At 37.4% G+C, this 26,074-nt stretch overlaps 1 protein-coding gene across 1 annotated transcript in view; it reads left to right on the forward strand.

Annotated features, from left to right (window-relative positions):
- Window positions 1–1,246: 1,246 nt before the first annotated feature.
- LOC311286577 (uncharacterized protein) overlaps window positions 1,247–26,074 on the forward strand; it is a 36,783-nt gene continuing 11,955 nt past the window's right edge. The window contains exons 1-7 of the mRNA XM_084402801.1: window positions 1,247–1,315; window positions 11,817–11,974; window positions 12,101–12,181; window positions 12,920–13,000; window positions 13,791–13,853; window positions 13,967–14,047; window positions 14,854–14,934. Coding sequence (XP_084258927.1) covers window positions 11,827–11,974; window positions 12,101–12,181; window positions 12,920–13,000; window positions 13,791–13,853; window positions 13,967–14,047; window positions 14,854–14,934 — 535 coding nt within the window. The 5' untranslated portion in view covers window positions 1,247–1,315; window positions 11,817–11,826. The remainder of the gene's footprint in view (window positions 1,316–11,816; window positions 11,975–12,100; window positions 12,182–12,919; window positions 13,001–13,790; window positions 13,854–13,966; window positions 14,048–14,853; window positions 14,935–26,074) is intronic.

The following is a 26,074-nucleotide window of genomic DNA, read 5'->3' on the forward strand; positions in this document are numbered from 1 at the left end:
AATTTTACAGCAATTACCAACATTTTTACAGGACTTTATTGGCAACTCTTTTGCCAGTAAATTCCTGTAAATTCTACAGGAATTTTTTTACACTGTGGCATTCAAGCTGACATTTTGTTACCGTAAATTTCACAGGTTTTCTTTACATTGTGTTTTTTTTTTTTGCCCGTAAATTTAAGTCCCGTAAAACATAAAAGCTTGCCACCATATTTTTTACGGTAAAATACTGGCAACCACAGCTGCCGGTATTTTACCGTAAATTTCACGTTTTTTTTTTACAGTGTAAACCTCTGTTAATTCTCAATGAGAGCTTTTTTATAGATGTATGACAGAAATATAGCCAAACTTTATATTCTAACCGTATAGTCATACTATATATTCAAAATAATAGAGAAAAATGAAAGGCCAGTAGTACATCATTTGGCTTATCTATCAGGCACAAACTCTTTAGAGAGATGTCATGTACGCCTCTCTTCGACATGACCCAAACTAGTCACTGAAGATCAACAGAGATGTAATGTTTTATTTGATGCCTCATGCTCATGCTCATTTTTATTTATTTTTTTGTAAGAACTTGAAACCGACTGTCAGATCTGAAAAGCTTCTACTAAAATCTGCTTACCTGGGCCATCTGTGGCTTGTCATTTGCAAGGCATCGTTTTCAAACTTAAGAGTAATTTACTTCCAGATTTGAGAAAAAACTGCTTAAACCCTAAAACAAAGATGTTGTTTTGATGTGCTTCCTTGCTTAAACATTAGATGGCATACTAGCTTCAAACCAGCAACATTACCCGTCCTCACTGCCTGGAGGAACATCTCAATAGTTGCTCATGCGCTCAATTATTGTACTTCCCTTTCAAAAAGATTTATTATACTCTATAGAAACATCATTGCAGTCGTTTGATTAAAATATTCAGATCATGGTCCTTTATGATAGCAGAATAAAACACCAAACCCACAAAGACAACAAAAATGCATTATTCATAAACTCTCTTACTTCTGAATTCAACACAAAAATTGGGTTTGTATTGCATACACCCACGTTCTTACTGGAAGCATTTAAGAGAATATGAATTTTGACAGTCTGAGACTGAGCAAAAATGTATTAGCTGACAGATATAAGCAGAACTAGTTTGCGTCATATGAGAAACTTCTGAAAACGCATTTGCATCAGCCTTCATACCTGTGATTCAGCTCCACCCCTTATATCGACCAAATCCGTGCTTATTCTTACAGTCTCATCACTATCCCAGTGTCTTCATAGGAAAGAGCATCAGAATTTCCACAGCTCTCCGTCGACTGCAGAAACACACAGGTATGTGTCATATTATGTGTATAGCAATTTTAGATTTAAAAAGAAGGGGATCATATTCTTTAATTTGGATTATCTGTTATCCACAGTCACACTCAAAAACTAATAAACTTAATGTGATGCATATTTGATAGTCATACATAAATGAAACTGTAATTATAAAAGATTTCTGTAATTATACTAATAAACAGAATGTGTTTTAAATACTCAATAGCAAGGTTTTTATAATCATCATCAATAAATCCATTTTGTTTAATTAATTTTAACTAATTGAATATTGCTTGTTCCACAGCTAGCCATATTATGTTCATACGTTTAACTGCACAATTTAGGTCTTTTTTGAGTGTACAGTGATGATCGGATACAAATAATTGTTATATGAAAACCTGAGATAAAGATAACAGCATTATTAAAACATGATTGTGCTGTGCACTATAACGAAAGCTGAACTTATTTACAGATGATATGTGTAAAAACAGGTAAATCTTGTCAATGTCAAAAGTGGCCATCTGTCCACTGACTTATGCTGCAGTGTTTAATGCATGTCAGTAATTATTGGCAGCAACCATTAAAGCCCTCACTTTTAGAATATTGAAGTTTAAAAATGTGAAATGTTTGGCACATATTCTCTCACTTTTACCAAACACATATTCAGTTGATTTAAACTTGAACTCCTATGGGGTATTCCAAAAAACAGGTTATGTGACATACCTGAGTATGTTCAAGGGTTAGCAGAAACTCACACGCTTCATTTCCAAAAATGCAAGCAATTTTCAGGGTATACGCAGCCATAGCTTACTCTCTGAACATTCCCAGCTAGCAGGGAAAGTTCTCAGAACGTTGGCTAACATTCCTTACAAGTTTGGTTAATGTTTTAAAGAAAACATTTGAATGTAATGTTCAAAGAATGTTTTAAGGAGGTTTTCTCATTTCAAATACTGTTTCTATAAGGTTAAATGTAAACTAAGATATAACGTTTTAACTGTAACATTTTGAGGATGTTTTGGGAATGTTGTTGAAATAAAAGATTATATAATGTTCCATAATAACAAATGAGGAACATTATAAAATCAACGTTCGCAAAATGTTTTGAGGATATCATTGAGGCCTGAGATGACGGAATGTACTTTAGAAAAGGTTATTGTAATGTGACGTGTTAACAAAGCAAGAACATTTTGAGTTGTTTTTAGAGAATGTTATCCTACACAGCAAAAACTGTGTTAAATGAACTCTCCTGGGAGTTTATTTGACTCCACACTCAAAGGGTTAAAGTGTTAAAATATGAGTGTTAAAATTCATGAGAGAATTAAGTAATTAATTGTGTGATGATTGACCATTACTGAAGACACCTGATGTTAACAAGCAGAATCACCAAAGGAGAAAATCTAATTTTAAGTTACCATTATGGTGATCAGTGTTTGCTTTGGTTGGGTTCTTGACCCTTAAACTATTAACTTTAAATTTTGTTTGGATATAACTGAATTAAGTTATAACTGATAGATGAACAAAGATAAAAGGTGATCGGGTGGTGTTGGTTATGTTTTGATGTAATCCTCGTCATTTGACCGAATCACTAAACTCATTTACACTTAGCTTTTATCCAAAGCGACTTACAACAGAGGACTAAAGTTTAGAGAGTTAGGCTTTGCCTTGTTGATTGCAGCTGCCTGGTGATTTTATAGCATACGATTTGTAGCATTTTCTATAGAATCCAAATATTTCTTAAAAGTTCTGTTCAAAATATTTTATTTAGACACACAGACATCAATATTCAGCCTGTGAATCTCAACAATGGTGACAATAATAAATGTTGCAGTGCATTCTGGGTGCCTCCAATCAAAACTCATTCATGGCTCCCATCATGCATTGTGTTATGAATAAATTATGATCTGAATTGTCTTGTTTTCCTAATTGAATATTCTTTTTGTCACCATTGTTGAGATTCATACACTGAATCTTGATGTCTGTGTGTGCCTTAAAGAAAGATTTTCTTTTTCTTTATCAGAACAACTTTTAAGAAAAAATTTGAATTATATTGAAAAATATGGAACTTAATCTGTAGAATTACTGTGATGTTGTAATGACCAATATACATTTAAGTCAGAGATTAGGCTCTAGTTGAATTCAGTGATTCAGATCAAATTGTGATTATGTTCAAATATAACCAACACCACCTGATCAACTTTTCTTTTTGTTCAGCTGGCTATAATAACTCAGATCAACAGCCAAACAAAATCTAAAGATAATCATTTGAAGGTCAACTGCCCAACTAAATCGAACACTAATCTCCATAACGGTGTCTAAAATTGTGCTTTTTCTCCTTCAGTGATTCTGCTTGTTAACATCAGGTGTCTTCAATAATGCTCAATCATCACTCAATCAATCACTAAATTATCTCATTCACTTTAACACTCTTGAGTCTGGAGCCAAATAAACTCCCAGGAGAGTTCATTTAACACTGGAGTTTTTGCTGTGTGAGTTCATGGGTGGAATAAACATATGGCAGGACTTTTACTTTCTGACCCCTGGAATCTCCACCTCTGAACATTTCTAGCTGGGTTACCTGCTCCAGTTGCAAGAACAGACTGGCATTTAGTTTAATCAGTTCTTCTTTTTATATTATAATTAGCATCATACAAACAATATAGTTCTTATTCACAGTGATTATAGATTATTAAACGAAAAGATTGAAAGATGATTGCACAACCACCAAATAGGTGGTGATATGCACTAAGTATGTAAATCACCATTAAACATAAGAAGAAAGAAGTAGTATTGTGTGCTTTTTCTTAGTGTCCATTTCCATTGTGACTCGTTGATTCGTCGCTCTGTTGAGAATGTCTTTTGTGTTAACCGTGAATATGCTATGGCTTGGCTGAACTTACTCCCGGATGCGATTTTGAAAACAGTTTGGAAACAAGTTTTGGGTTCATCAACCGAGAGTTCAGGGTATATGTGAGGGTAAGTTAACCTTGCTTTCTGGAATACACCCCTGCCAGATTATATGTTGGCACAGATCAGATCTCATTGGACAAAGTGTCATGTATTGGTGTGGTAGTAAAACACGCACTACAGACAGAGGTGGAAAGTCCAGTGGTCAGAAAGTAAAAGTCCTGCCATGTGTTTATTCCACCCATGAACTCAAACAGCAAAAACTCCAGTGTTAAATGAACTCTCCTGGGGGTTTATTTGGCTCCAGACTCAAGAGTGTTAAAGTTAATGAGATAATTTAGTGATTGATTGAGTGATGATTGAGCAATATTGAAGACACCTGATGTTAACAAGCAGAATGACCAAAGGAGGAAATCTCTTTTTTAAGTTACCATTATGGTGATCAGTGTTGGCTTTAGTTGGGCTCTTGACCCTTAAACTATTGACGTTAGATTTAGTTTGGCTGCTGTAACTGAATTATAATAGCCAGGTGAACAACAAGAAAAGCTGATCAGGTGGTGTTGGTTATGTTTTAACATAATCATCATTTGACCTGAATCACTGATCTCATTAGAGCAGGGGTGTCCAAACTCAGTCCTGGAGGGCCACTGTCCTGCAGAGTTTAGCTCCAACCCCAATTAAACACACCTGAACCAGATAATCAAGGTCTGATTATCTGGTTCAGGTGTGTTTAATTGGGGTTGGAGCTAAACTCTGCAGGACAGTGGCCCTCCAGGACTGAGTTTGGACACCCCTGCATTAGAGCCTAATCTTTGACTTAAATTTATATTGGTCATTACAGCATCACTGTGATTCTACAGAATAAGATCCAGAAATTTCTGTGTTATCCAAATGATTTCTTAAAAATTGTTCTGAAAAAAATTAATAAAAAATCTTTCTTCTAGGCACACACAGACATCAATAATCAGTGTATGAATCTCAACAATGTTGACAAACAGAATATTCAATTAGGAAAAGGAAATTATTAAGACAATTCAGATCATAATTTATTCATACCGCAATGCATGATGGGAGCCATGAATAAGTTTTGATTGGTGGCACCCAGAATGCACTGCAACATGCTTTATTATTGTAACCATTGTTGAGAATCACAGGCTGATTCTTGATGTCTGTGTGTCCAAATACATTTTTTTTTTTTTACATTTTTTAATGAAAGTCTTTTGATCAGAACAACTTTTAAGAAATTTTTCTGATTATTTAAAAAATCCTGAAAATAGTATACTGTAGAATCACAGGCTGCTGTAATCAACAAGGTAGACAGAACTCTCTAAATGAGTTTTGTGATTCAGGTCAAATGATGATTATGTCAAAACATAACCAACACCACCAGATCAACTTTTCTCTTTGATCATCTGAGAGTTATAACTCAGATACAACAGCCAAACAACATTTAACATTATTAGTTTAAGGGTCAAGAGCCCAACTAAAGCCAACACTGATCACCATAATGGCAACTTAAAAAAAGAGATTTTCTCCTTCAGTGATTCTGCTTGTTAACATCAGGTGTCTTCAATAATGCTCAATCATCACTCAATCAATCACTAAATTATCTCATTAACTTTAACACTCTTGAGTCTGTAGCCAAATAAACTCCCAGGAGAGTTCATTTAACACTGGAGTTTTTGCTGTGTGAGTTCATGGGTGGAATAAACATATGGCAGGACTTTTACTTTCTGACCCCTGGACTTTCCACCTCTGACTACAGAAGACAATTATATTAACACTCTTAAATAGCGAAACCAAAATACGCAGGAGATCGTAGGAGATTCACAGGAGGATGACCCACACAACTCAAAGAGGAGAACCGACAGCTGACTTAAAGCCACACAGCCTGAAATCAACTGCAAATAAAATAAGACACACCCTGGATATACCCTCATTCACTATTCCCTACATTAGTTCACTAATATAGTCCACTTGAGAGAGTGAATAAAAATAAGTGAGTGAGCAGAATCACTGAAGAACAGAGAAACAAGAACAGAAAAAAGGAGACTACAACTGACTGTGTAAAACCAGTTTACAAACCAGTTTAACATTATTTATTTCATACATGTAGAAAAGGTCTTGTTAATAATTAACAGAGGTTTAGATGTTGATGTTTTATTGAAAATAATAAAGTTTGTAGTCACCATTATGGTGAACAGTGTTCACTTTATTTGGTCTTCTGAACCTTGATTCTTTTAAGTTAGTTTTTCACAGGCTGTGATGATGCTATTATCACCCTGGACTTGTCTGATTCACTGATCTCTTCCTGTGTCTAATATTTGATTTTATGGGTATTTAAATTAAAAATGTACTGATTGTAGTATCGCTGAGGTTCTACAGAATGAGATCCAGCAGTGTTTCAGTAATCAGTTATTTTGAAAGATACTGAAATCATATAGTGTGTAAAACAAAACTCCTGCATGAACTACACCAGGGATGGGCAAACCCGGTCCTGGAGGGCCACAGCTCTGCAGAGTTTAGCTCCAACCCTAATCAAACACACCTGAACCAGCTAATCAATGTCTTCAGGATTGCTAGAAAGTAGGGCTGGGCGATTTAAATCGCGATATTGTTATGCGCATCTTGTCAGTAAAGCCGGTTCCTTGATTAGTAGTAAATCGCCTTCACCTGCTTTCAGATGGAGCGGCATTTAGGGCTGAGAAGATAATTAAGTGATTAGTTTAGTGATGATTGAGCATTATTGAAGACACCTGATGTTAACAAGCAGAATCACTGAAGAAGAAAAGCACAAATTGTAAGTTACCATTAAGGTGATGGGTGTTTGCTTTAGTAGGGCTCTAAACCATCATATGTTTACTTTAATATTTACTGTTGTTTGTCTGCTGTTATTGATTTATAACAGTTAAATGAACAAAGTAAAATGTTATCTTATAGTGTTGGTTGTGTTTTGACATAATCATACTGTGATCTGAAAAGTGAAACATATTAAGATAGTTTGGTTTAACTTGTTAGCAGCAGTTTTGTGATTCTTCAGCCTATGATTATCAGTACTTTACTTATAATTCAAAATATTTAATAAACATTGCTCTATTCAAAGAGACGTTCAGACATCAATAATCAGCCTGTGAATCTCAACAATGGTGGTGACAATAATAAAGCATGTTGCAGTGGCTGCCACCAATCACAACTCATTAATGGCTCCCATCATGCATTGCGGTATGAATAAATTATGATCTGAATTGTCTATGTAATTTACTTTTCCTCATTGAATATTCTGCTCCTCACCATTGTTGAGATGCATAGACTGAATCTTGACATCTGTGTGTGCCTAAAAGAATTATTTTTTTTGTTTAAACAAGTTTTAAGAAATCCTTTATATCAAAAATTCTGGCCATTTATTCAGATTCACAGTTATGCTGTAACCAACAACATAAATCGAAGTCAGAAAGAAAGATCTTAATGAGTTCAGTGATCAAGTTCAAATGATGATTGTCATAATATAACCAACAAAGATCACTTTTTTTTCTTTGTTCAACTGGCAGTTTTAACTCAGATACAACCGCCAAACATAATCTAAAGTACACATGAAAGGGTCAGAGCCCAACTAAAGCAACTACCCATCACAATAATGGTAACTTACAATTTGCGATTTTCTCCTTCAGCGATTCTACTTGTTAACATCAGGTGTCTTCAATAATGCTCAATCATCACTAAATGAATCACTTAGTTATCTCATTAACGTAAACACTCTTGAGTGTGGACTCATACTCTCCCAGGGGTGTTAATTTAACACTGGAGATTTTGCTGTATACAAAGAGCCGTAGTTAACTGACAAGCTGAGCCATATCGCATTAAATATCGTTGGCGATACGTCCGCGATATTGATGTGATTTGGCTCAGCTTGTCAGTTAACTACGGCTCTTTGTAGTAAATGCCGCTCCATCTGAAAGCAGGTGATGGCGATTTACTACTAATCAAGGAACCGGCATTACTGATGAGATGCGCATAACAATATCGCGATTTAAATCGCCCAGCCCTACTAGAAAGCTACAGGCAGGAGAGTTTATCAGGGTTGGAGCTAAACTCTGCAGAGCTGTGGCCCTCCAGGACCGAGTTTGCTCATACCTGGTCTAGACACACACAGACATCAACAATCAACACATGAATCTCAAAAATAGTGACAATCAAAAGTTTCATGTTGCAATGCATGCTGGGTACAAAACAGCAGATTTTTTTATGTGTGTATAAAGCCCCGTACACACAGCAACACGCAGCGACATGATCCCATTCATTTCAATGGAGTGCTGGCGACACGAGCGACAGTGACCATTGGCGACAGAATGTGGGCATGACAAGCGACACGAGACACGCAACAAAAGTTCAGAAATGTCAACTTTATGCAGATGAGAAGCGAATTTTGTGAGCGGCAACCAATACCCATAGGCGGCTTCACAGTACAGAGACTAGCGACATACAGCGACAAAGTCACTGGCGGTGTGAACGGGATTTAAATGAGACTGTAGCTCTGTTTTTCTTTTTATATGACGTGTTTTAAAAAATCCTTCATTATAACTGATTGCTGTTGGAATTCTTGATGTACTTTCAAGTAATATCAAATGTTAATGTCTGTTAATAATGTAACACTTTTGATAAGGGATTAAACATTAGATGAGATCAGTGAATCAAGAGACTATATGATGATTATGTCATCATCAATACATAACTATCAGCATTCATCATCTTTTTTTTTGCCTAACAAATGTAGCTTGCAAAAACACAGTAAAAGCAGTCAGAGAAAAAAACTGATTTTAAAAAGTCAAGGGTCAAGAACTCAACTAAAGCAAACATAATGGTAACTTCTGCAGTGCAATTAATTAGATAAGATTAATTATGTTACTAACCATGAAAATCTGAACTTAGATTTTCATCTTATGATAAACTTTTTATTACACTTCCCATTTTCTATGTCTGATGGTGACTAACTTTCCATTCCAGATCTAACAATAAAACAGGATAACTTTTACTTCCTTTTATTTAGGATGTAGCCACCAGACGAACTTTCGATATGATCTAACCTTCTAACAAACTTTTGACTCAATGTAACCTGGGTCGAATGGAACTTTTAGAAAGGACTCAATGTTCTGTTTATTTTGACTGTATTGTGAAATGATTGACTGAAATATTAACCCCTTACAATGTTTTTGATATTTTGCTGATGTAGCTAACAAAGTGTAATGACAAGGGGGGGGCTTGCTTTAAACAATTTAACCAATCATATTGATAGCGCATGACATGTTAGTCATGATGATTCTATTTTGATGTGTCTGGCTTTACCCTATAAAGCCTTTTGTATTCTTATGTTGGGCCGAGAATCTCTGAGTATTGCTCGAGAACTCCCGGCCGTTTTGAATAAACCATCTGAGGGACATTTACTGAAGTCTGTCTCATTTGTTTTTATGCTGCGCAGCAAAGAAGTTACCCAGCAGGCACAGGATATATACTACAACGTCGGTCAGACGTTGGATTTTGGTTGAAAATGAAAATCGGGTTGACGTCTAAACCCAACGTTTGTTTAACGTCATGCTCCAACATTGGGCAATCGTTGAATTTTGGTTGGAATAAACCAGACAAAAAGGTGAAATGCATGGCTGTACACTTATTACCAGCTTCACTTAAAACTAACCAGATTTACTTTATTTAATTTTCGTTTTAATGAAATCATATTTTGTATTTTAAAGTCACCATGATGGTGGTTAGCGTTTGCTTTAGTTGTGCTCTTGACCCTTCACTCTTTAATATAAAAATATCTCTGGCTGCTATAATTGAGTGTTTATAAAGCACAATTGTTGTAGCAAAAAAGCCATGAGATCAGGTGATGTTTGATGATATCATCATGCAATTGCCTGAATCCCTGATCTTATTCAGTGTCTAATGCTTTGAATATATAGGATTGAGGTTTCATAATAGAAGTAATTTATTTCTACAGCATATCAAGCAATGTTTTTAATAAAATACTTGGTTATTAAAAACTATTTAGTGCACAAAAACCTTTCATCTATGTCAGTACTTAGACGCACACAGACATCAAGAAACAGCGTATGAATCTCAACAATGGTGACAATCAAACAAAATATCCAGACAATCAGATCAACTCTGAGCATAAAACAAGCTACAAAAAAAACAGCTGCATAATTTATTAATGCCGCAATGCATGCTGGGAGATAAGGTTGAGTTTTGATTGGTGGTACCCAGCATGCACTGCAGCATGAAGCGTTTCATTGATTGTCACCATTGTTGAGAGTCATACACTGATTTTTGATGTCTAAGTAATAATGTAGAGAGAAAAGTTTAATGCACTAAATGTTTTTAAAATTCTTTATATTATTTGGTAAACAACATTACTCTCATGCTGTAAAATTAAATGGCTTTGATTATAAAACATTAAAAATACACAGTCCTTTATAATCAAAACATTAGACACTGAATATGATCAGGGATTCATCAATATCACCTGATTTCAATTTCTCTAAACTATTTTGCCACAACAATTGTGCTTTAAAAACACACAATTATAGCAGCCAGAGAAAATGTTATACTAAGAAGTCAAGGGTCAAGAGCCAAACTAAAGCAAACGCTAAACACCATCATGGTGACTTTAAAATACAACTTGATTTCATTCAAATGAACATTAAATAAAGTCAGTCTGGTTAGTAATAAGTGAAGCTGGTAATGCTGTTTGTGTTGTTTACTCCTCCTCTGCTGAGATCTTCACAGATTTAATGTGCTGCCATGCATGTCACATGTTTTTGCGGTGCTTATTCCAACCAAAATTCAACATCTGTCTGACGTTGGAGCTTGACGCCAAACAAACGTTGGGTTTAGACGTCAACCTGATTTTCATTTTCAACCAAAATATGACGTCTGACTGACGTTGGATTAGTTGGAGTCCAACGTCTTCCTGACGTCACATTGACGTACTGTGCCTGCTGGGTAGGTTAGTAGACTCGGCCAGTTGTCGACTGAAGACGCAAGAGCTAGAGTATAAAGGGTATTAAGTGTCGATTTGTAGACGCTCTGTGTCGATGAGTAGACGCAACAGTTTTATTTATTATGTGTCGATTAGTAGACGCTCTGTGTCGACAGTAGACGCAACAGTTTTATTTTAGATAGTCAGATTAAGAAATTTCCATCACACTTCCAACCAAACATTTTCAATTAAACATCAATATCTAAACATCTGTTAATTCTCAATAAGATCTAACGAAGACGTATGACAGAAATAAGTCAAACTGGTTAGTAATAAGTGTAATAATGTGTAATGGCTGGAAGTCAGTTGTAGTTCTTGTGTTTCTGCTCGTCTCTTCTCTTTTTTATGTTCTTGTTTCTTGTCCCTTCAGTGATTCTACTTGTCAACAGCAGGTGTTTATCATTTACAGTAAATCGTTTTACTGTACATCATTTCTCTTTACAGTATAAATTACAGTAAAGAACTGTACAATTGACACTGGTTACAGTGTTGCTGGTATTTTTTGACCTGTAAATTACTATTAATTTACAGGTCAAAATTAGTGTGTAGACCTCACATAATTGAATCACTCATTCACAGATCGCTGATAATGGAATCAGAATTAGATCCCCCTCCATATCCTGGACTGCCATTGAACGAGTTTAACATTCCCTACCCAATGCAGCCGGTTGGCAATCTTCCTCTACCAGTGGGCACACAAGAGGTGCCCATGTCCACCATCACTCCGACTGCGCCTGGTGAGCAGTAAAGCCCTAGATTACCCAGACTTTGCAATCAATACTAGAAGCTTTCAGCGAGCACAATATGCATCTGTATAGAATAGTATGTTAGCGGTTTATGATCATATTATTATCAATTCCCAGGGGTCCAGCCCAATATTCCCTATCAGACGCAGCAGGATCAACCGGTGGATCGCAAACCAAAAAAGAAACAACGGGAAAAGGGTAATTCTAAATGTTTTTCTGATGCAAAACTTTTATTTTGAAAGCTACCCCCCAAGCAATTAATGTTGAAAACATATTTATGTGATGTTGGTTCCACATCATGCTTGCACTCTCAGAAAATTGAACACACCAACTACAACTGACTTAAAGCCACTCGGCCTGAAATAAACCGCCACTCGGCCTGAAATAAACTGTCATTCAACTGAAATCAACTGCAAATAAAATGTATAACGGAAAAAGAAAACCTTTTAGACAAACACAGATACCAAATATTAGCATATGAATCTCAACAATGGTTACAATAAACAAAAAGGGAATAAACTGAACATCACAAAACAAGCTACAAAAAGTCACCAAAAACTGAAAAAAAAAGAAAGAAAAGCTAATAAGCTAAATAGTAAGACTATTCAGCTCCATGCCACAATGCATGCTGGGTGTTTTGTACCCTGCTGGCACCCAGCATGCATTGTGGCATGAAACTTTTGATTGTCACCATTTTTTAGATTCATATGCTGATTCTTGATGTCTGAATGTTGCAGTACTTCTAAATGATTTATGCACTAGATGTTTTAAAAAAATCTTCAAAGTAACTGATTATCAAATCACAGCGTATTGTGAGATCACATAAATACTATAATCAACAAATATAAAATTAAAAGACCCATAAAATCAAAGATTAGAGACATGATGAGATGTATGTTAGAGGTTTATGATCATAATATTATTTTTAATTCCCAGGGGTCCAGCCCAACATTCCTAATCAGACGCAGCAGGATCAACCAGTGGATCGCAAACCAAAAAAGAAACAACGGGAAAAGGGTAATTCTGAATGTTTTCTGATGCGGAACTTTTATCTTGAAAGCTGCCCCGATAGTAAGCAATTCATGTTGAAAACATATTTAAATTTCATAATTGAATCAAAGTTACAATGTGATGTTGGTTCCACATCCAGCTTGCACTCTCTATTGAACGCACCAACTACAACTGACTTAAAGCCACTCGGCCTGAAATAAACTGCCATTCAACTGAAATCAACTGCAAATAAAATGTATAACGAAAAAAAAAACCCTCTAGACACACACAGATACCAAATATTAGCATATGAATCTCAACAATGGTTACAATAAACAAAAAGGGAATAAACTGAACATCACAAAACAAGCTACAAAAAGTCACAAAAAAAAGCTAATAAGCTAAATAGTAAAAGCATTTAGCTCCATAATTTATTCATTTATATATATTCAAATAAATAAAATTCAAAATTCAATCTCTTCTCTTTTCTCTTTCAGTGATTCTGCTTATCAGGTGTTCATCAGTGTCTGAATTTACTCGCTTCTTTTCATTCAGTCTCTCAAGTGGACTATATTAGTGAAATAATGATGGGAATAGTGAATGAGGGTATAGGGTGTGATTTGGAACACATATATTATTGTTTTAGTGGAAAATGCGTTACTGTCAGAATTTGGTCGTTTTTAGTTTTTTGGGGTTTTTTTTACAGCAAGGTTTTACAGTGAACCAAAGCATGATTTATTTATTTTACCTTAAAAAACAACAATGAAAACGCCATATTGTACTGCCATTTGGAGATCAGGTTTTTTTTGTTTTCCAGCAGCTTCGATGGAGAAACAAGACGTGCCCATGTCCCCCGTCACTCCGACTGCGGCTGCCCCGGGTGAGCAGTAAAGCCCTAGATTACCCAGACTCTGCATTCAGTGACCACAATATGCATCTGTATAGAATAGTATGTTAGAGGTTTATGATCATATTATTATTTTTAATTCCCAGGGGTCCAGCCCAACATTCCTAATCAGACGCCGCAGGATCAACCGGTGGATCGCAAACCAAAAAAGAAACAACAGAAAAAAGGTAATTCTAAATGTTTTTCTGATGCAAATTTTTTATCTTGAAAGCTGCCACGATAGTAAGCAATTTATGTTGAAAACATATTTAAATTTCATCATTGAACCAAAGTTACAATGTGATGTTGGTTCCACATCATGCTTGCACTCTCAGAAAATTGAACACACCAACTACAACTGACTTAAAGCCACTCGGCCTGAAATAAACCGCCATTCAACTGAAATCAACTGCAAATAAAATGTATAATGGAAAAAAAATCCTCTAAAGTCTAGACAAACACAGATACCAAATATTAGCATATGAATCTCAACAATGGTTACAATAAACAAAAAGGGAATAAACTGAACATCACAAAACAAGCTACAAAAAGTCACAAAAAAAAGCTAATAAGCTAAATAGTAAAAGCATTCAGCTCCATAATTTATTCATTTATATATATATTCAAATAAATAAAATTCAAAATTCAATCTCTTCTCTTTTCTCTTTCAGTGATTCTGCTTATAAGGTGTTCATCAGTGTCTGAATTTACTCGCTTCTTTTCATTCAGTCTCTCAAGGGGACTATATTAGTGAAATAATGATGGGAATAGTGAATGAGGGTATAGGGTGTGATTTGGAACACATATATTATTGTTTTAGTGGAAAATGCGTTACTGTCAGAATTTGGCCGTTTTTGTTTTTGTTTTGTTTTTTTACAGCAAGGTTTTACAGTGAACCAAAGCATGATTTATTTATTTTACCTTAAAAAAACAACAATGAAAACGCCATATTGTACTGCCATTTGGAGATCATATTACTTTTTTTAATTCCCAGGGGTCCAGCCCAACATTCCTAATCAGACGCAGCAGGATCAACCGGTGGATCGCAAACCAAAAAAGAAACCACAGAAAAAAGGTAATTCTAAATGTTTTTCTGGTGCAATTTTTTTTATTTTGAAAGCTGCCACGATAGTAAGCAATTCATGTTGAAAACATATTTAAATTTCATCATTGAATTAATGTTACAATGTGATGTTGGTTCCACATCATGCTTGCACTCTCAGAAAATTGAACACACCAACTACAACTGACTTAAAGCCACTCGGCCTGAAATAAACCGCCATTCAACTGAAATCAACTGCAAATAAAATGTATAACGGAGAAAAAACCCTTTGGAGTCTAGACAAACACAGATACCAAATATTAGCATATGAATCTCAACAATGGTTACAATAAACAAAAAGGGAATAAACTGAACATCACAAAACAAGCTACAAAAAGTCACAAAAAAGTATCAAGTATCAAAAAAGACACACAGACATCAAGATTTTGGATATGAATCACAACAACGGTGACAAAAAAAAAAAAAGAAAGCTTCATCCTGCAATGCATGATGGGTAGCTTTCATAGTACAAAACTCATCCTTGATTCTCAAGCTTTTTTGTTTTGATTGTCACCGTTGTTGTGATTCATATCCAAAATCTTGATGTCTGTGTGTGACTATATGATACTCTTGCTCAAAACATGTGCACATGATTTTTATCCACCAAATAAGTTATAATTTTAATGCTTTTGGCACCAATATTGCAGTTCCACAAGGATGGTGGTTATTAATCCCAAATATAAATACAAAACTTTAAACAATATTAGATGCCCATTTTGTGATGATTATGTCTTCATCAACATTGAGCTGATAACACTCAAACTTTTTTTAGGCTTTCTCTGCCACAACAATTGTGTTACACAAACACACTGTTACAACAGTCAAAGAAAAATTAAAGTATAAAGAAAGGGGACCAAGAGCCCAACTAAAGCAAACACTGATCACCACAATGGTGACACTTCAAATTAAACAAATATCAACATCTAAACCTCTGTTAATTCTCACTGAGATCATCTGACAGCAATAGTCAAAGTAATTATGTCTAAATGAGACCATAAATGATGTTGAAATATGTCCACAATGCCCACATATGAACTAGTGTTTAACCTTGTATGAAGGTTCGATGAACGTCTATATCGGACGTGCAGAACACGTCGAAAAAAGACGTCATATCAACTTTCATTCTAGACCCTCAGTGGACGTCTTTTCAACGTCCGATTTTTGTGACAAAGACGTTGAAAAGACGTCTTTCGGACATCATTTTGCTTAGTGGGCAGTCACAGCAGCCAAAGAAAAGCTACTGTTTAGTTGGGGGCCATTTCAGGCTATAGCCTAACGCTAATAAGCCTTATGCCAAAATTATTATTACGACTAAATTGTCGGTCATTAAATAAGAAAACGAAATAATTGTGTAGATGATTTGCTTTGTGTAACCTGACATCAGACATTAGGCCGAAGTATTTTTTTGCACACAGTGCCGCGACCAATCAATCACTCTTTTACGGCTGCCTGCACATTCACTGTCCAGGCTGCGGCAACTTGCGCTCGCTTATCAATGCATTTAAATTCGCGCGTGCGGTATCTTTGTAGAACTTCAAAAAAAGAAAAAAAGATGCTGCAGCCAATGAGCCAACAGGACGACTCAACCTCCACGGACAGTTTTTAATGTTTTATCAGACAATAACTACTACTCACGAATTTGCTTTAGTATAATTTTCGGGACAATTAGGGCCAGATTCGGGATTCGTGACAACCGCTTAGATTTCGGGACTGTCCCGAATTTTTCGGGACGTCTGGTCACCTGTAGTATGGGGCCCAGCCCATTGTTCGTGCAAATTCATCTACAAGCACCAAATTTGGCACAGATGTAGCTGAGGGCATACTGAAATGATTTAGCCAGGGCGCCCGAGCCAGTGATCCCTGAGACCAAGATGGCGGCCAAATCCAATATGGCCGCCGCCTGAAAGGGATTCGGCTATAGCTTTAGAGCCAGATGAGATACAAATACAAACTTGATGTCTATTTTACCTTTTTTGACCATGGGAAACCCATAGAAATTCTTACATTTATGATTGGGTATATCAGGACCCCCCAAATTCCCTAAATTCAATATGGCCACTGTCCGAGCCTACAAATGAGGATGTGGTGTCTATTTTATGTTTATTGACCACAGGAAGTCCATTGGCATATTTATATTTATGCTTGTGTAAGTCTGGAACCTGTATTCTTTTCAAGACTGTGGTTGAAAATCCTTTTTTTACCACAACTTTAAAGGTTATTATAAATGTTGATTCATTTCCTTATAAAAGTGAAATGCTTTCAGTGTACCACAGGTGAATACATTTCAAAGTGTAATAATATAAGAAAGAATAAGACACAATTATTATTGCAAGGCAATATTTATATTATGTCAAATTGTTAAAAGAATAATATAGTCATTTTGTCCAAAACTCTTAAATGTTTGCTTAGCATAACAAAAAAACAGCAATAACATAAAAAAACAACAGTGAATTATCATTCCCATGGTCTCTCTCAAATGAATTATCATTGTAAGCCTGCGCTCAATCGGCCCAATGTACACTGTTAGACCGTACCAGGTTTTTTTAAAGTAAAATACTGGCAACACTGTTGCCAGTTATTTACTGTAATCTACAGTATGTTACTGTAAAAATGCACTAAAACTCTTTAACTAATTTCACTTGCAGAAACAGACTGCCTTAAATTGACCAACTGTCATTTAAATGTATTAACTAAAATATATGAAGCATTAACAACGTGAGCAAAGTATTACTGTGAACTTATTTCATTTAAAACCACAAAAAAAAAAAAAAAAAAAAGTATACAAAGAGATTTTCACTGGACAAGCAACTACACAGTCACCGCCTGTTGAATAAAGCAACATGCAGCATATTATCAATGTTTGTAGATCTTCTCCTGGACTGAAGCACAGGCTCTACTCTTCTGCACAATGGTGACCCAAAAACAAGATTTTACAGTAAACTACTGGCAACAGTGTTGCCAGTATAAACCTGTTTTATAACTTACAGTTCATTGCTGTTAAAATACATTCCGTGGGTGTGTCTTTTTATCTTACACTGTTAACCCTTTCAACCCCACAGGAAAGTCCACACTACAAAGAGTAAAAGTAACATTGACGCAGTGTTGCAGTGAGATAATTAAGGGAATATGTAAGTGATTGTTGAGCATTAGTGATGAACACCTGCTGTTAGAACAGAAAATAGAGAAACACAAGAACTACAACTGACTTCCAGCCATTACACATTATTACACTTATTATTAACCAGTATGACTTTATTTCTGTCATACATCTATAGAAGTTGTTATTGAGAGGTTTAATTGAAAATGTTTGGTTTGAAGTTACCATTATAGAGATCAGTGCTTGCTTTAGTTGGGATGCTGATGCTAAAACATTAGTGTTTCTTTTGCTGCTTGAGCTGTTTTTGTGCAAGTCACACTTGTGCACACACAGTTTATGAATGATTGCGGTTATAATGATTGTGATGACAAAATCATCATTTTGCCTGTTCATTCACTAAGGAAATTCATTCTCACTCATTCAGAGTTTAGTCCTCAATCAAAAGTGTTACATTACCACCACTGTGAAACCACAGCAATAAATTACAATGTTTTTTTTTAACACATCATGCATAAACCAAAAAAAACACAGCTACACAGTCTATTAGAAACACAGAGATATCACAATTTAGCACATGAATCTCAACAATGGTGGCATTTCATGCAGCAGTGCATGCTGGGAGTTTTATATTATCCTGGAACCCAGCATGCATTGCGACATGAAACTTTTTATTGTCACCATTGTTGAGATTCATGTGCTGATTGTTGATGTCTGTGTGTGTCTAAATCAAGCAGGAGTTCAAAATGTTTTAATGCACTATATGATTGCAATATTCTTCTGAAGACCTGATTACAGAAATACTGATTTCATGTTGTAGATTCATAGGTACATGCTAAATATGAAATACCCATAAATTGAATTAAATATGTATACAGGAATGATTAGAGAATCAAACTTTTCCAGGATGATTATGGCTTCTTCACAAAAGCCATAAACATCTGATCATCTTCTTCTTCTTCTTGGCTCTTTCTTGCCATAACAAATGTGTTTTATAAACTCACTGTTACAGCAGCCAGAGAGAGATGAATTGTAAGAAGTCAAGGGACAAGAGACCAGCTAAAGCAAATACTGATCTCCATTATGGTGACAACAAACTTTATTATTAACTAAATCTCTGTTAATTCTCAACAAGAACTTTTGTACATGTATGAAAGAAATAATGTTAAACTGGTTTGTTAACTGGTTTCACACTCAGTGTGGCTGGAAGTCAGTTGTAGTTCTTGTGTTTCTCTTTTATCTGTTCTTGTTTCTCTGTCCTTCAGTGATTCTGCTAATCAGGTGTTCATCAGTGTCTCAATTCACTCTCTTCTTTTCATTAAAGTGGACTATATTAGTGAACAAATGTAGGGAATAGTGAATGAGGGTATAGGGTGTGATTGGGAAAACAGCCTCTGAGTGTCGATTTTGAGCACTGTTAATTCACAGTATATTCCTGTAGGCTAGTTTTATTTTCTACGGTATATTACTGTTTTAATGGAAAATGGTATGATATTGTCAGAATTTGGCCTTTTTTTACAGCAAGGGTTAACAGTGTAAGCATCCGACCAGCAGTGCTCTTTTGATGTGCTGAATCAGTGCAGCTTTGGTGGGAGGCAGGTTCTTGAGAGACTTGGTACCAGTGAAGAAAAGTTGCAGGAATAGTTGTAAACAGATGAAGACCAAGAGCATCTCACCCACTCAGGATGTTTATTATCAATTGAAATGATAAGAATGCATGCATAGTTAGAAACCTGTAATAAGATGTTACACATGTGAGGGGTTTTCAAAATGTGTAGATCACCTCCCCAAACAGGCATCAGAGCATGCCAGGAGAGCATGCCAGAAAGTGGTGAAAATTGAAAAACTAATGTTACTAACTAACTAATGTAACAAAACTAACTAATGTTTGAAAGTCAAGGGTCAAGAGCCCAATAAAGCAAACACTGATCACCATCATGGTAACTTCAAATGAAACATTAAATCATCAACATCTAAACCTCTGTTAATTCTCAAACAGAACTGTAGACGTCTAACAGAAATAAAGTCAGTCTGGTTAATAAGTGAAGCTGGTAATGCTGTTTGTGGAGTTGTTTAATCCTCCTCTGCTGAGATCTTCACAGATTTAATGTCTTCTTTTCTCTTCAGTTGATTTCATCTAAGACTTTGTCTGAAGTCAGTTGTAGTTCTTGTTGTTTCTCTATATTGACATTCCCAGAATTCCCTGTGTGACACTTCACATTTGATGTTATTTCATTTAAACAATTATGTTTCTTCTTAGTTTTTGTTTTGGGGTTTATATTACATTATATATTGTTTAATTAATGTTTATGGCATTATTTGGAGTCGTGTGTGTCACCATGATGGTGTTTTGTATTTATGTGTATGACACTGTGCACCTTATGTGTCTGTATTAATGTGTGCCTCAGCTTGTGGAAAACTAATGGTGAACTTTGAATCCTAATGTGCTTTTCTTTTTTACAGTCTATATTATTATGGTGGTTATCAGTATATTACAAAAATATAAAGCAGATTTTAATAGTTTAGTGAAAATGAATAATAATATTTATCGGCTAATGGAAACATAAGGGTTGTCCCGTAAAAGCTAAAAGGTTGCTACTGTATTTTAATGGTAAATTACTGGGAACCACAGCTGATGTTTTGTTTATTTATTTATTTTTTGCCATAAATTTAAGTCCAAAGTAAGGTTGCTACCATATTTTTTACGGTAAAATACTGGCATTCAAGCTGACATTTTGTTACCGTAAATTTCACAGGTTTTCTTTACATTGTGTTGCATTATAATAATAGATTTTGCCTGTAAATTTAAGTCCCGTAAAACATAAAAGGTTGCCAGCATTTTTTTACGGTAAAATACTGGCAACCACAGCTGCCGGTATTTTACCGTAAACTTCACCGTTTTTTTTTAACAGTGTGTAAAAGGTATTTTTTTGGGTCACCATTGTGCTGAAGAGTAGAGCCTGTGCTTCAGTCCAGGAGAAGATCTACAAACATTGATGATATGCAGCATGTTGCTTAAATTAATAGATGATGTAAGCTCTTTATTTACAATATTTTTTTTGTAGTGATCTCAAATGAAAGTTCACAGTAATAGTGTGCTCACATTATTAGTGCATTATGAATGTTAGGTAATACATTTAAATGACAGTTGGTCAATTTAAGGCAGTCGGTTTCTGCAAGTGAAATTAGTTAACTTGAGTTTTAATTTAGTGCATTTTTACAGTAACATACTGTAGATTACAGTAAAGAACTGTACAATTAACAGTAAATTACTGGCAACAGTGTTGCCAGTATTTTACTATAAAAAAAAACCTGGTAAGGTCTAACAGTGTTGGTGGGAGGTAATAATAAACATTCTGCTTCTGGATGTCTCCTATCAATTGAAATGGTGAGAATAAATAAATATGATAATATAATATCTTTTTTTTTTAAATAAAACTAGTGCAATGCCCATTCGAATTGTGCTAATTTACACTTGCCTGTTGCCTGCTAACCCTTTTAACATTTGAGGTAATCAGAACTCATCAACCAAAGCATTGTTACTGACAGCCAGTTAGAAAGTAGCCAGACAGCTAGCTAACATTAGCTTGTTGTGCCAGCTTGCTAGCTTGTTGTGAGGGACATTTTTTCTATTTTGCAATTGTAGTCATATTAAGAACAAAACACATGTAGAAAAAAGTACATGGTTACTTATGTCACGGGGTGACCAGGGCCGGAACCTTTCTGCATGGGAGTTGTTGCTATGGAGGAACACTTCCGGTGCAACACCGGGCCGGTTCCGGTGACTCACGAACAGGGCGGAAATGCAGCGAGAGTTGATCGGGCGAAATCACTGGCACGTGCGAGGGAAAAATCCCAAGCGGTGATTGGGGCGCGAGAAACATAAAATACGCTGACATTGGAGAGAGGGGGCAGCGAGGGAAGGAGGAAGAAACAGCGGGAGAGGTGAGGCACGCAGCACGCGAGCGGCCGTGGCCGCGGCGGGTGGCCGCGGGAGAGAGAGAAAGTGAGAGAGAGAGACGGAGAGAGAAGACTTCGGCTGGATTGCGGGTGTAAGCCTTGGTAGCACCATGAGTCTGTTGAATTGCAGTTTTATTGTGGAAAATGAGCACGAGTGAAACCTTGCAGTGTGTGGTGAATATACGAGTGTGGGAATTGTTTCTGCTGTTCACTCGCAGTCACAGCTGTTTATTAACCTCTTCTCTGCCTGAACTTGCTGTATTGGTGAAATGTCATTAACCTCTCTCTGTCTGAAAGTGCTGAGATACGTGAAGAGAACACCGAAGAAGAGAACGGTGAAGCTGTGAATTATGTTCATTCCTCTCTCTGTCCGAGCCTGAAGAGAACGCCGAAGAAGAGAACGCGGAAGCTGTGAATTATGTTCCAACCTCTCTCTGTCTGAAAGTGCGGAGACACGTGAAGAGAACGCCGAAGAAGAGAACGGTGAAGCTGTGAATTATGTTCATTCCTCTCTCTGTCTGAAACTGAGTTACGTCCATTTATGTTCATAGCTCTCTCTGTCCGAGCCCTGAAGAGAACACCGAAGAAGAGAACGCGGAAGCTGTGAATTATGTTCATTCCTCTCTCTGTCTGAAACTGAGTTACGTCCATTTATGTTCATAGCTCTCTCTGTCCGAGCCCTGAAGAGAACGTTGAAGAAGAGAACGCGGATGCTGTGAGTGATACGAAACCTCCACTCTCTGTCTGAGGCTAGTGAAGAGCCTGCTAATGCTGTGAGTTGTGCGTATTTTCTGCTCTCTGCCTGGGGCTAGCGACGAGCCGGCTAATGCTGGAGGAGCCTGCTAATGCTGGAAGAGCCTGCTAATGCTGGAAGAGCCTGCTAATGCTGGAAGAGAAACTGTTTTAGTTATTTAATAAAGAACATTTATTTTTTAATTCTGTGTCCGTCTCCTTTGTGTCCATGGCCAGCTCCTCAGGGGCGGCACGCAAGCGAAGGGGTGGGCGGCCCGCTGGCGCTCCACCCCGACCTGTGACACTTACACGAGTTGGTAGGAAAGGAAGTAGTTGGCTAAACACTGTTGTTGGTCATCTTCATCTTTCACTGTTGTTGTCCATCGTGCTCACAAGCATGTAGTAGCACTAATCAGCTGCTCCACCACAGTCCATACAGTCAACTAGTGTTCTCATTATTTGCTCAATATTGCTCAAATCTATGCTGGAATTCTGACTCTCCCTTATATATGCCTTCCCTACATTCTAAATTAGAAAATTGGTGGGAATATTTGGAGAGTATGAATTATAAGGTAGTTGCTTTCTTGTAAATGCAAATGTGGGATCTAAACATAGACAATCATAAATGTAAGCATTCCCGTGTGTTGGTCATGGTAAAAAAATTAAATAGACATTACGTTTTCATCTGTAGCTTACTTAGTTCAAAAGCTGTAATCAAAACCCTTTTTCAGACAGTAGCCAGATTGGATTTGGGGACTTTGAGGGTCCACATATACCAAATCATAAATATAAATATTTTTTTGCATTTCCCATAGCCAGAAAACACTTTACATTGATATATGTAAATACGCCCTGGCTAATTACGCCCTGGCTAAATCAGCATTTCAGTATGCCCTCAGCTGCATCTGTGCCAAATTTGGTGCTTGTAGATAAATTGGCGCAAACAACGGAGTGTAAGGCCCCATACTACAGTCAAAACTGCTTTTTTGGACAGTGGCCATATTGGAATTGGAGGATTAAGGGGTCCAGATATACTGGGTCGTAAATATAAACATTTCTATGCATTTCCCATGATCAGTTAAGCTGAAAAAGACATCAAGTTTGTATTTGTAGCTCATGTGGTTCAAAAGTTATGGTCGGAACCCTTTTCGGGCAGCGGCCATATTGGATTTGGCCGCCATCTTGGCCCCGAGGGTCGCTGGCTCCGTCATTTCAGTATGACCTGAGCTACATCCAGAGGTGGAAAGTCCAGGTTCAGAAAGTAAAAGTCCTCCTCAGTATTTTGTTCCAATCACCTGGATTTGCTAATTCAGCCAGGAGAGAGAACTTATTAGTGAAATCAGCTGCACAGCAAAAACTCCAGTGTTAAATGACCTGGGAGTTTATTTGGCTCTAGACTCAAGAGTGTTAAAGTGTTCAAATATGAGTGTTAAATTAACACTCAAGAGTGTTGAAGGTAATGAGCTAATTAAGTGATTGATTGAGTGATGATTGACCATTATTGAAGACACCTGATGTTAACAAGCAGAGTCACTGAAGGAGAAAAATCACAATTTTAGTCACCATTATGGAGATCAATGTTTGATTTAGTTGGGCTGTTGACCTTTAAATATTTAACTTTAGATTTTGTTTGGCTGCTGTAACTGAGTTATAACAACCAGATGAACAAAGCGAAAAAGTGAACGGGTGGTGTTGCTTATATTTTAATATAATCATCATTAGACCTGAATCACTGAACTCATTTAGAGCCTAATCTATGACTTAAATGTATATTGGTCATTACAGCATCACTATGATTCTACAGAATAAGGTCCAGATTTTTCAATATAATCCAAATGATTTCTTAAAAGTTGTTCTGATATAAAAAATAAAACAAAATCTTTCTTTAAGGCACACACAGACATCAAGATTCAGTGTATGTGTAATGATGTGGAGGACGCAGTAAGATCCAATTGCAGCTTTATTAGAATAATCAACAGGCAGGGTAAATCAGGGGCAGACAGAACAATGGAGATAATCTCAGAGCAGAAACAGAAAACAGGCAAGGGTCGAGGCAGGCGGCAGGAATCACAGTCCAATGAACAATCCGGGTCAAGACAGGCAGCAGAAGAATCAGAAGTCGGTATAAACAATCCAAGGTCAGTAACAGTTCAGCAAACACAGGGAAAACGCTCAGAAATTGTACGCCGGGGCAATGCAATACTTCGCAGAGAAGTGGAGTGTGGAAGTGGCTTTTATGTGTGTGTGTGAATGAGGTGCAGGTGTGTGTAATCAGTGCAGTGCAGGTGTATGAAGTAATCAGTCCAGGTAGATGCAGGATGGGAAATGTAGTCTGTGAGTGAATATGATAGTCCGGTGTGGAGTGCCCTCTGGTAGCTCTCAAGGGCACTCCAGCTGGTGACCGTCACATAGCCCCTCCCCAAAGAGCGGCTTCCAGACGCTCCAAAACTGTCCAGGTGGGAGGTGGCCCGGAGGCGGATCCGGGGGCGGGATGGAGAGCCAGGTCCGTGGAGCGGAAGAGGACCTTGAGACTGCGGTAATACAGAAGGCCAGGGCGGAGCAGGCTGTGCAGGCGACCAGGGCGGGGCAGGCTGTGCAGGCGGCCAGGAAGGAGACGACCCTTAAGGCGGCCAGGAAGGCGACGACCCTTCGGGAGGCCAGGGAGGAGACCATGGCACAGGAACAGACACTGGCTCAGGAACAGGAACAGACACAGAGACAGGAACAGACACCGGCTCAGGAACAGACAGCGTGACAGCGGCCATCTCTGTTGAGGGCTCAGGTTCAGGCGTGTCGGCGACTATCTCTGCTGAGGGCTCAGTCGACGTGGCAGCGGCCATTTTGTCCAGAGACACTGGTTCGGTGGCAGCCATCTTGTCTGGAGACACTGGCTTGGCGGCCATCTTGTCCGGAGACACTGGCTCGGCGGCGGTCATCTTGTCCGGAGACACTGGCTCGGCAGACGTGACTTGAACAGACACTGGATCGTTGGAGGCCATCTTGTCCTGAGACACTGGCTCGGCAGTGGCCATCTTGTCCGAAGACACAGGCATGGAGTCGGCCATCTTGTCCGAAGACACAGGCATGGAGTCGGCCATCTTGTCCGAAGACACAGGCGTGGATTCGGCCATCTTGTCCGAAGACACAGGCGCAGAAAGAGGAAGAGATTCAGGCTCAGGATCAGTATCAGGAACAGATTCAGTCTCGGCGAGACGAGACTCTGGAAGGGCGGACGTGACGTGAAGCTCTGGCTCTGGCTTGGCAGGACTGACGTGAAGCTCTGGTTCTGGCTCGGCAGGACTGACGTGAAGCTCTGGCTCTGGATCA

Source organism: Rutilus rutilus (genome assembly GCF_951802725.1).
Source record: "Rutilus rutilus genome assembly, chromosome: 2".
In the NCBI taxonomy this organism is placed as follows: Eukaryota; Metazoa; Chordata; class Actinopteri; order Cypriniformes; family Leuciscidae; genus Rutilus; species Rutilus rutilus.